Here is an 11,775-nt window from a genome sequence, read left to right as displayed (position 1 = left end):
TCTTCGTTCCTACCCTCACCTATGGTCATGAGCTTTGGGTCATGACCGAAAGAACAAGATCACGGGTACAAGCGGCTGAAATGAGCTTCCTCCGTAGGGTGGCTGGGCTCTCCCTTAGAGATAGGGTGAGAAGCTCTGCCATCCGGGAGGAGCTCGGAGTAGAGTCGCTGCTCCTCCGCGTTGAGAGGAGCCAGATGGGGTGGCTTGGGCATCTAGTCAGGATGCCCCCTGGACGCCTCCCTGGTGAGGTGTTCAGGGCATGTCCCTCCGGTAGGAGACCCCCGGGGAGACCCAGGACACGTTGGAGAGACTATGTCTCTCGACTGGCCTGGGAACGCCTGGGGATCCCTCCGGATGAGCTGGAGGAGGTAGCTGGGGAGAGGGAAGTCTGGGCTTCTCTCCTTAGGCTGCTGCCCCCGCGACCCGACCCCGGATAAGCGGTAGAGAATGGATGGATGGATGAATTGATTGCCTTTAAATACTTTTACATTAAAATTAAACATTTTCTGGACAGTTCAATTACTTCATGAGCATCAATCAGTTTAAAAATTTTATAAATAAATTTTCCCCGTCATTCAGATCCACATAATATGCGTCTTTCCCACTACACTTAAATCTATCACAGAAGTGCCCGCGCTGCACCTCTTTGCGAGAGACGGAGAAAGATTGTCTTAAACTTACTACGGTAAGACATTTTTTTTGATCTTATGATGGCTTTTTTGTGTTTTTAATAATTAGTTATGCAGAATTCCTATGATGTTAAACTGACACTGTGATTAAGAATTAGTAATTATATTGCTATTGCCAGCTAGTTTGTGAGTAATTGCTCTGTTATTGGCTAGGATGTGGAAAAACAGTGGAACTATGATTGTAATATGTGAATAGTATCAAATTGTCTTTTTGTGCGGTTTGCGTAAGTATAAAGATCAATCCATGTTTTATTATAATGAGTGAAAATACACTGTATGATTGTTTGTTTGTTTGTTTTTATAGAGGAAGTAGACGTAATAAGCAGGCTTTAACTGCAGGAGTCATGTGGTTCGAAGTACCTGAAACAGGTAAGCTTCTGTCTACTTGTCTGTTGTACAGTTTTTCTGCTTTACATCTGCATTTTTCCCTGTATTTTCTGAATATTTCACATGTCATGTATGTTATTTTTCAATGTCAAGTGTAGTTAATCTAATAAATTTAAAAAAAATATCCACTAATTCCACAGAGCCATTAGATCTCTCCAAGAGCACAGGTAAAGATAATGCTAACTGCCCTGTAGTTTTCACTTCTACTTTGGTTTCTTGTTTAGAAGGATTTATAACAAAATTATTAAATACTATAATATTACCAAACTCAGATGTGCCCACGAAAAAGATGAGGAAAACTAAACACCTGCGTGGTCGTCCTCCTCCGCGCAGGTAATGTTGACATTTAGATTTCATTAATATTGAAATTACTCAATCATGACGAATTTAAAATTAATAATGTTTTAATTTCTATATCACAAAGCCTTTTTCAAAGGAAAGAAGAGAAAAATATCACTGAAGATTCAGATGGTATGACCAAAATTTTCTTTTAATGTCCGTACTGTAAGATTCTAATTGTGTTTTTTGTAGTTAATTCTCATCTAAAATACTTACTTTTATTGCAGAACAATTGCTATTGATTGCAGAAGAAGACAACAGTTATGTTCTAGAACTGTCAAAATTGCCAGGTAGAGTTGTTCTGGCTCTCCTTTGTCTTGTGGGCATCATTGTTATCTAGATTTTCTTTAGGCATTTGAGACTCCCCAGCAAGCAACAGTGGCAGGAAAAACTCACTTTTACACAGGGCAAACAGGACAGGGACTAAAAAGAAGTTGGGACAAAAGACATTATTGTCTTTATTGCAAAAAGCCAGAGTAAACTGGCCAGACACCTGCAAATGAAACACAAAAAGGAAGAGGAAGTGGCCTTTGCAATGTGCCAGCCACCACGTTCTAAAAAAAGAAAAAACCTATTTGAGAAGCTCCGCAATAAAGGAAATTATTTTCACAATATTGTGGCCCTCAAAGAACAAAAGGGTGAGATTGTTACTTACCGGCAACCTTCCAAAGACCTAAACCCGGAGGCACAGGATTATCTGCCGTGTAACATTTGTTACGCCTTTTTCTTAAAAGATCTTCTTTGGAAACATGAAAAATCATGCAGAATTAAAAATGCTGTGGGAAAAAATGAACCATCGAAAAGGAGGATTCAAGCTTCGGCTTCAGCTCTTCTGCTCGGCAAAGGCCGGTCATCAAAGAGGTGCACTTCAATCATCACCAGAATGAATGTGGATGACGTCTCCTATGCAGTAAAAAATGATGCTCTCATTTGTGAATTTGGAGAAAGGCTTCTAGAAAAACATGGAGGTGACCCTTCCAAAGATGCTTATATAAGTCAACGGTTGAGGGAGTTGGGCAGATTCTTGCTTGCTGTGAAGTCCCTTGATCCCAAAATCAAGCGCACTCAAGATGTTTTGGTCCCACCAAAGTTTTCTTTGGCAGTGGCAGCAGCGAAAAAAGCCTCTGGATTTACCAAATCCAAGTATAGATACAACGCACCATCTCTGGCCATTAAACTGGGTTACTCACTGAAGGCAGTGAGTGAAATTCTCATAGGACAATATGTGAAAAATGAAGATGAAGCAGCTGCTGGAAGAGTGAGGAGCTTTGTGGGCTTGCTTGATGCGGAGTGGGGCCTCTATGTGTCTCGTCGTGCCCGAACCAATTTAGAAGAAGGCAGATGGAACAAAAAAGAAATGATCCCCCTTACTGAGGACGTAATGAAACTCCAAAAAGTGCTGAAAGCAAATGAAAAAGAGGCAAAGGATCAACTTTTGAATGGGCCAAACCCAAATGCTTACCGAACGAATTCATCGTGAATATTACCGTCTAACCGAGAACACGCTCCAGCTCGCAAAAATGAGCAAGCTGCTCATGGCAATCGAGCTGGGGACAGACAGTTACAAAGGGAAATCTCTTGATGAGATTGATCTCAGTCTGGAAAGTGAGTATACATGTAAATATATATAATCACTTAACTGCATATTGACATTGTGAAAATACGGACACATAATGACAATTTTGTTTCAGTTGCTTCATCTGAACCATCGGGGGATGCCGGAGAAGGTCCAGCTCTGCTGGGATCTTCAATGATGACTCTTCCCATGAAGCTTCAGACATGGATGGTAAGTATTAATCTATTAATCTCAGGTAAAACAGGTAAAGATAATGCTAACTGCCCTGTAGTTTTCACTTCTACTTTGGTTTCTTGTTTAGAAGGATTTATAACAAAATTATTAAATACTATAATATTACCAAACTCAGATGTGCCCAAGAAAAAGGTGAAGAAAACTAAACACCTGTCTGCTAATCCTCTGCACAGGTAAAGTTGACATTTAGATTTCATTAATATTGAAATTACTCAATCATGACAAATTTAAAATTAATAATGTTTTAATTTCTATATCACAAAGCCTTCATCAAAGGAAAGGCGGCAAAAGGATAACCGAAGATTCAGATGGTATGACCAAAACTTTCTTAAAAAGACCCGAGCTCTTGTTTGATATGCAATTTTTATTTCTCTTTGCTGTTTGGACTTATTGGAACCCAATAAGTATAAAAACTAAGCATCATCTTTTGACATGATGTAGTTTTAGTCCATACTGTCCATACTGTAAGATTCTAATTGTGTTTTTTGTAGTTCATTCTCATCTAAAATACTTGCTCTTTATTGCAGAAGAAGACAACAGTTCTGTTCCAGAACTGTCAAAATTGCCAGGTAGAGTTGTTCTGGCTCTCTTTTGTCTTGTGGGCATCATTGTTATCTAGATTTTCTTTAGGCATTTGAGACTCCCCAGCAAGCAACAGTGGCAGGAAAAACTCACTTTTACATAGGGCAAACAGGACAGGGAAAAGACAATGAGGAGAGCAATAAATATGTTAAAACTGTTATGTTTGTTACCAAAATATGTAGATCTAAAAAAGAGTCAATGGGGTCAAAAGTCAGGGCGTAACTATGGAGCCAGTGATACCAGCAGATAGATAAATATAAATACTACAGAATTTATGGGTTAATGGATGATTCAAGCTCTACAAATCAGATGGTGGGAGAGGATATGGTAGAACATGAGAGGGAAGATAGAGGGAGAGAGAAAAGAGAGAGATGAGAGGAGAACATGGAAGAGAGAAAGAGGTGACAAGACAGGAGGGGATCAGAGGAGAGAGGACAAGAGAGCAATGAAGGTCTAATCCTATAGACAGAAATCAGTAAAAAAAAAGTGAAACACTTGGATGTACGTTCGTAATGTATCTGCTGTTAAGTTGATATACGAGATGATATACTAGATTTACAGTAACTACAAAGTTTAATTTCTGTTGCAGCTACAGACATCCGAAAACCATTCCAACGAAGACCTTGGAGTGACAAAGAAAAGGCAGCTGTCTGGAGACAGTTAGGAAAAAGCATAATTTTAAAAAAAGTTCCCGGGAAACAATTGTGTCTCAATGCAATTCAGGCAGAACCAGTTCTCTGTCAAAGAACATGGAAAGATGTAAAATACCATGTTTACAACAGGATTGCGATTGAGAAACGGAAGAATTAAGCTCACTTTGATTAATAAGGTCCTGCAGAATTTTTTCTCTGCCCTCTTTTTTTTAATTAGCAGATAGAGTTTTTTTTGTTGACAAGAGATTTTGAAGTTTTATTATGTAACTGTTTTAGTGTTGTTGTTGTTTAGAATTGTTAAATATGTTGAATAAAATAATTTTACTGTTCCTACATATTCTTAAACTTTCTTATATACATGATAAAATAAGACTAAGACTCTGACACTTCATAGAAGGTGCCCATTCAATCAATTAAGCACCTGGGCAGCTCTTTCTCTAAGCAAAGGTGTGTTCAATAAAATTGGACATACCGTATTTTCACGACTATAAGGCGCACCTAAAAGCCTAGAATTTTCTAAAAAATCTACGGTGCGCCTTTTAACCCGGAGCGCCTTTTGTATGGATTACGGTAATATTGGTTAATCGCGGCTACCGTAGTCAGTAGGCGTGGCCGAGGTAACAGCAATAAATTCAGTCCCAAACCATTTCTATCTGTAAAGACCCCAAAATGGCTCCTTGCAAGAGACGCGCTTACGACGCAGAGTTCAAACTGAAGGCTATCAGTCACGCAGTCGAACACGTAAATATAGCAGCGGCAAGAGAATTTAACCTGAACGAATCAATGGTGCGGAAGTGGAGGAAGCAACAAGACGACCTGCGCCAGGTAAAGAAGACTCAACGGAGCTTCCGAGGAAACAAAGCAAGACGTGGATTAACGAAAGAACTCCAGCCGCTAAATATTGGTGTCAACAGGGCATTCATAACTAGACTGCGAACTGCGTGGGAGCGGTGGATGACGAACGGCGAACACACGTTCACCAAGACGGGGAGACAGCGCCGAGCAGCATACGCCACTATCTGCCAGTGGATCGTAAATGCCTGGGCATCGACCGTGGTCCGAGCTTTCAGGAAGGCAGGGATTGTCACTGAAATGCCAGACAACACCAGCGACACCGACCCTGATGACGACTTTGACGAGACGGAGCCGGCCATGTTGGACGCCGTATTCGCACAACTGTTCAATTCGGACACCGAAGAAGAAGAATTCGAGGGATTCCTGGATGAGGAATGAACTGATAAAGTGAGCTTTACGTGTTTCTTTTGTGTGTTTATAACTTAACAAGGCTGGTCATACTGTGAATATGGATATTACCGTTTGAACAACGTTGTTATATTGCTATTGTTATATTGCTATCACTTTGCACTACTTCGAGAGTTCGAGTTACCGTACATTGTGTTTGCACTAACGTTTGATTTACCGCAACGGTACTACGTGATAAAAATGTTGCACTAAATCGAAGATTTATTAAACTCCACTATCCACTTGTGACAAAAATGTTGCACTGCCTGTTATAACTCGCTGTTATTAAACGAACTGTGTTACGCGAAAACACTACGTCACTCGGAAAAATAATAAAACAGCTGTTTGTTCATTTTGGGAGTTAATGGAGTTGTGAGAACGCCGGTTTGTATTCTATTAATAAAGTTTGACTGACTTATCTGACTGTTTTATTGACATTCCTTTTAGCGCAGCTCGATCGAGTGAATGCGTCATGAAACCACAGGCACTACGCAGTTTCTATGCTATGCGCCTTATAACACGGTGCGCCCTGTGTATGAAAATATTTCTAAAATATGTCGTTAATTGAAGGTGCGCCCTATAATACGGTGCGCCTTGTGGTCGTGAAAATACGGTACATCTTTGTATTTTACTGGAACAGATTTAAAATTGAAGTAGTCACAAATGTAACAGTAAACATTATATTGATGCCAAAAACCCACATTTATAAGTTCAGAACAATGTTATAATTTAAATTATTATAATTAATAAAAATATAATTTTATTAATAAATATTCAAGAAGTAATTAATACCAACACAAGAATTACATGATGTATAATGCTAACAACTAAATATGAATCTTCATATGAAAACCAAAAAATCCACACTTGCATTATTAAAATTTCTTGATATTTAATTGAGTAGAAACAGTGAGGATACACACTTCCGAAATCTACCTAGTAACAAAGGATGGTCCTCACAAGTTGGTCAGGAATTGTTTAGTTTTTTTAACGTTGTGTTTTCTCACTTTTGAAGCTACAGTCTGGCTCTATACTCCCATCTTGTGAAACTTTTCTATTTTGCACTATTGTAACATCAGTGGAAAAGGTTGCCCTCACAAATAATGTGGGGAATTGTGCCCTCACAGGTTGATAAAGACAAGTATGCGTGTGTGTGCGTGCGTGCGTGTGTGTGTGTGTTTGTGTTTAAATAAAATTGAATTTCCCACTTTGGTCCACACTATTGTCAACATTTCTGTCTTCAAAAAAAAAGCCAACTCAAGGCGGCAGATTCCTGAATTGAAAACAATATCTAAAGAACTCAAGTATCATACTAACAACACTAATATTCCATCTGTCTATCCCCAACTGAATTAACTCCACACCTATCTCATCAGATTATTTGTAACAGAATAAGCAGATAATGTAGCATTTCCCTGTTCATATCTGCTACTTGCAATTTAGAATTTGTCAATAAAACTATGCTATGACACAAACTACAGTTTAATAGATGGCTGTGCTCCTAAAAAGAGCAGCATTTCTGGCTCATAAACCTCACAGACACTGCTATGCACTTTAAACATTTTTATGATCGTGAATTTTTCAATCAAACATCTTCTCTTTGATAATGCCCAAAGCTGGATTCGAACTCTCCCTCTGGGGTTTTCAGGAGGTTTCAATCAGGTTGTCTGTTATAGCAATTGTCAACTGGCCCGCACCGGCCCTGGATCGATTCCCGGCCATGGCACACTGCTTTTAAGTTGATTTCATTTATCGGAGTTGAATCTTGTTTGATTTTTTTGAAGGCGTTTCACCTCTCATCCAAGAGCCGATCTACGCAGATTTGATGATGTGGCGCTCATAGGCTATACAGCCTTTTCTTTTTTGGGGAATGGATTGGAGGCTGCTCCAACATTGAGGTTTGGATGGTGACAAAGCAAAATGGACAACCTCCACCAGAATAAGTGTTTCAAGAAAATAAGTTTGAGTGTATTAACTTCAAAAGGCCATTTTCTTGCACCTGCTCTCGCTTACGGCCATACCACCCTGAGAACGCCCGATCTCGTCCGATCTCGGAAGCTAAGCAGGGTCGGGCCTGGTTAGTACTTGGATGGGAGACCGCCTGGGAATACCAGGTGCTGTAAGCTTTTTGCACTCTTCCACTGTCTTCAAAAAAAGCCAACTCAAGGCGGCAGATTCCTGAATTGAAAACAATATCTAAAGAACTCAAGTATCATACTAACAACACTAATATTCCATCTGTCTATCCCCAACTGAATTAACTCCACACCTATCTCATCAGATTATTTGTAACAGAATAAGCAGATAACGTAGCATTTCCCTGTTCATATCTGCTACTTGCAATTTAGAATTTGTCAATAAAACTATGCTATGACACAAACTACAGTTTAATAGATGGCTGTGCTCCTAAAAAGAGCAGCATTTGTGGCGACGGGTCCGGATGGCATCAGCTCCAGGCTCCTGAAGTCCTGCGCAGACCAGCTGTGTGGGATCCTCAGTCACACGTTCAACCTGAGCCTGAGGCTGGGGAGAGTGCCACAGCTGTGGAAGACGTCCTGCATCGTCCCAGTGCCGAAAACACCGCACCCCAAGGAGCTCAACAGCTACAGGCCGGTGGCTCTGACGTCTCATCTGATGAAGACGCTGGAGAGACTCATCCTCGATCACCTGCGCCCACTGGTGAGCTCCTTCATGGACCCGTTGCAGTTCGCCTACCAGCCGAGCATCGGGGTGGACGATGCCGTCATCTACCTCCTCCACACCTCCCTCACTCACCTGGAGAAGGCTGGAAGCACTGTGAGGATCATGTTTTTTGATTTCTCCAGTGCATTCAACACCATCCAGCCCATGCTGCTGGGGGACAAACTGGAGGTAGCTGGGGTGGATCACCACCTCACAACATGGATTCTGGACTACCTTACACAAAGACCACAGTTTGTGAGGGTGAAGGGCTCCGAGTCAGATCGCCTTCTCTGCAGCACCGGTGTCCCGCAGGGAACAGTTCTGGCTCCTTTCCTGTTCACCCTCTACACCGCGGACTTCTCATACAGCACATCTTCATGTCACCTCCAGAAGTTCTCTGATGACTCTGCTGCTGTCGGCCTCATCACTGATGGGGACGATACGGAGTACAGGGAACTTATTCAGGGCTTTGTGGACTGGAGCCTGCGGAACAACCTCCAGATCAACGCTGGCAAAACCAAGGAGCTGGTGGTGGATTTCCGCAGGCGTAACAACCCCCCGCCTGCACCAGTGAACATCCTGGGAACGGATGTTGACGTGGTGGAGTCGTACAAGTACCTGGGTGTTCACCTAAACAATAACCTGGACTGGACACACAACACAGACGCCCTGGTCAAGAAGGGCAACAGCAGACTGTTCCTGCTCAGGAGGCTGAGGTCTTTTGGAGTGCAGGGACCCCTCCTGAGGACTTTCTATGACTCTGTGGTGGGATCAGCCATCTTCTACGGGATAGTCTGCTGGTCCAGTAGCATCACGGACAGGGACAGGAAGAGGATGGACAGACTGGTAAGGAGGGCCAGCTCTGTCCTGGGATGTCCCCTGGACTCAGTGGAGGTGGTGGGAAATGGGAGGATGATGGCTAAGCTGTCATCCATGTTGAACAACACGTCCCACCCCCTACAGGACACCCTGGCAGCACTGGGCAGCTCCTTCAGTGAGCGGCTGCTCCACCCTCGCTGTGTGAAGGAGAGGTATCGTAGATCTTTCCTGCCAGCTGCTGTCAGACTGCACAATAAACATAACAACCGCTAACACAATCTGAATATTATATATTCTGATATGTATATTGTATTCACCCTCTGTACTATGTACAGGTACACAGAGGCCGAGTATCCATTTATCTGGATTATTGTAAATATTCACCCTCTTTGTATATTCCATTTGATTTCTATTTGATTCTATCTTATTTTTCTCTGAGTGCTCTTGTTGCTGTTGTTGCACTGTAAATTTCCCCGTGTGGGACAATAAAGGATCTGAATCTGAATAAATCTCACAGACACTGCTATGCTCTTTAAATATTTTTATGATGGTGAATTTTTCAATCAAATATCTTCTCTTTGATAATGCCCAAAGCTGGATTCGAACTCTCCCTCTGGGGTCTTCAGGAGGTTTCAATCAGGTTGTCTGTTACAGCAATTGTCAACTGGCCCGCACCGGCCCGGGATCGATTCCCGGCCATGGCACATTGCTTTTAAGTTGATTTCATTTATCGGAGTTGAATCTTGTTTGATTTTTTTGAAGGCGTTTCACCTCTCATCCAAGAGCCGATCTACGCAGATTTGATGATATGGCGCTCATAGGCTATATAGCCTTTTCTTTTTTGGGGAAATGGATTGGAGGCTGCTCCAACATTGAGGTTTGGACTGTGACAAAGCAAAATGGACAACCTCCACCAGAAGAAGTGTTTCAAGAAAATAAGTTTGAGTGTATTAACTTCAAAAGGCCATTTTCTTGCACCTGCTCTGGCTTACGTCCATACCACCCTGAGAACGCCCGATCTCGTCTGATCTCGGAAGCTAAGCAGGATCGGGCCTGGTTAGTACTTGGATGGGAGACCGCCTGGGAATACCAGGTGCTGTAAGCTTTTTGCACTCTTCCACTGGGTCAGCAGAGGCCGCCAGTGTTCCTGATAATTATCCAGCCAGATGTAATTCACTTCTTAAGTACTTCTAACATTGAGATTTAATGTTGCACTATTGTACATCGTTTGAGATTTAATATTTTATGAGTGTGTGTGTGTGTGTGTGTCTGTCTCTGTGTGTATGTGCGTGCGTGCGTCCGTGCGTGCGTGCGTGTGTGTTTGTGTTTAAATAAAATTGAATTTCCCACTTTGGTCCACACTATTGTCAACATTTCTGTCTTCAAAAAAAGCCAACTCAAGGCGGCAGATTCCTGAATTGAAAACAATATCTAAAGAACTCAAGTATCATACTAACAACACTAATATTCCATCTGTCTATCCCCAACTGAATTAACTCCACACCTATCTCATCAGATTATTTGTAACAGAATAAGCAGATAACGTAGCATTTCCCTGTTCATATCTGCTACTTGCAATTTAGAATTTGTCAATAAAACTATGCTATGACACAAACTACAGTTTAATAGATGGCTGTGCTCCTAAAAAGAGCAGCATTTGTGGCTCATAAATCTCACAGACACTGCTATGCTCTTTAAATATTTTTATGATCGTGAATTTTTCAATCAAATATCTTCTCTTTGATAATGCCCAAGCTGGATTCGAACTCTCCCTCTGGGGTCTTCAGGAGGTTTCAATCAGGTTGTCTGTTACAGCAATTGTCAACTGGCCTGCACCGGCCCGGGATCGATTCCCGGCCATGGCACCGATTCCCGGCCATGGCACATTGCTTTTAAGTTGATTTCATTTATCGGAGTTGAATCTTGTTTGATTTTTTTGAAGGCGTTTCACCTCTCATCCAAGAGCCGATCTACGCAGATTTGATGATATGGCGCTCATAGGTTATATAGCCTTTTCTTTTTTGGGGAAATGGATTGGAGGCTGCTCCAACACTGAGGTTTGGACTGTGACAAAGCAAAATGGACAACCTCCACCAGAAGAAGTGTTTCAAGAAAATAAGTTTGAGTGTATTAACTTCAAAAGGCCATTTTCTTGCACCTGCTCTCGCTTACGGCCATACCACCCTGAGAACGCCCGATCTCGTCCGATCTCGGAAGCTAAGCAGGGTCGGGCCTGGTTAGTATTTGGATGGGAGACCGCCTGGGAATACCAGGTGCTGTAAGCTTTTTGCACTCTTCCACTGGGTCAGCAGAGGCCGCCAGTGTTCCTGATAATTATCCAGCCGAATCAGAATCAGAATCAGAATCAGGTTTATTGCCATTGTTCATGTAATACAGTACACAGTATTACACAAGCTAGGAATCTGTCTTGGTGTGACACTGCGACATTCAACATAAAGAAGACAACACTAGAATAAGATAAATAAAATAAAATAAGACATATATACAGTATATACATAAATGGTAAGAAATAGTGCAGGTCAATGCAGGAGTAATGTATTGTTCGTGAGTC

The 11,775-nt window shown here is 41.8% G+C and overlaps 1 protein-coding gene and 3 non-coding genes across 9 annotated transcripts; all 4 read left to right on the top strand.

The window, feature by feature from the left end:
- The first annotated feature begins 468 nt into the window (after positions 1–468).
- On the top strand, positions 469–4,669 carry LOC130520465 (uncharacterized). 6 transcript variants are annotated; one of them, XR_008948857.1, is made up of 9 exons: positions 971–1,058; positions 1,217–1,243; positions 1,349–1,409; positions 1,501–1,547; positions 1,643–3,020; positions 3,107–3,201; positions 3,341–3,398; positions 3,490–3,536; positions 3,753–4,269. XR_008948857.1 is itself a non-coding variant. In XM_057024167.1 (6 exons), the coding sequence occupies exons 1-6, from the start codon at positions 947–949 to the stop codon at positions 4,615–4,617; spliced, it is 510 nt and encodes a 169-aa protein (XP_056880147.1). In that variant the 5' UTR covers positions 469–946; the 3' UTR covers positions 4,618–4,669. The 6 variants fall into 6 exon arrangements, 1 of the variants encoding a protein (XP_056880147.1); XR_008948859.1 differs by adding an exon at positions 4,397–4,669 and having other exon boundaries at positions 469–1,409; positions 3,753–3,794; XR_008948856.1 differs by having other exon boundaries at positions 469–1,243.
- Positions 4,670–7,709: 3,040 nt separating this feature from the next.
- Positions 7,710–7,828, top strand: LOC130520467 (5S ribosomal RNA). The gene has a single exon (XR_008948860.1). It is a non-coding gene; the product is annotated as a 5S ribosomal RNA (ribosomal RNA).
- A 2,361-nt stretch (positions 7,829–10,189) lies between these two features.
- On the top strand, positions 10,190–10,308 carry LOC130520469 (5S ribosomal RNA). Its single transcript, XR_008948863.1, has one exon. It is a non-coding gene; the product is annotated as a 5S ribosomal RNA (ribosomal RNA).
- A 1,061-nt stretch (positions 10,309–11,369) lies between these two features.
- Positions 11,370–11,488, top strand: LOC130520468 (5S ribosomal RNA). Its single transcript, XR_008948861.1, has one exon. It is a non-coding gene; the product is annotated as a 5S ribosomal RNA (ribosomal RNA).
- The last annotated feature ends 287 nt before the right edge of the window (positions 11,489–11,775 follow it).

The sequence above is a fragment of the Takifugu flavidus genome, unplaced genomic scaffold (genome assembly GCF_003711565.1).
Source record: "Takifugu flavidus isolate HTHZ2018 unplaced genomic scaffold, ASM371156v2 ctg391, whole genome shotgun sequence".
Classification (NCBI taxonomy): domain Eukaryota; kingdom Metazoa; phylum Chordata; class Actinopteri; order Tetraodontiformes; family Tetraodontidae; genus Takifugu; species Takifugu flavidus.
Note: the sequence above shows the minus strand (reverse complement) of the source record. Positions and strands in the feature narration are given on the sequence as shown.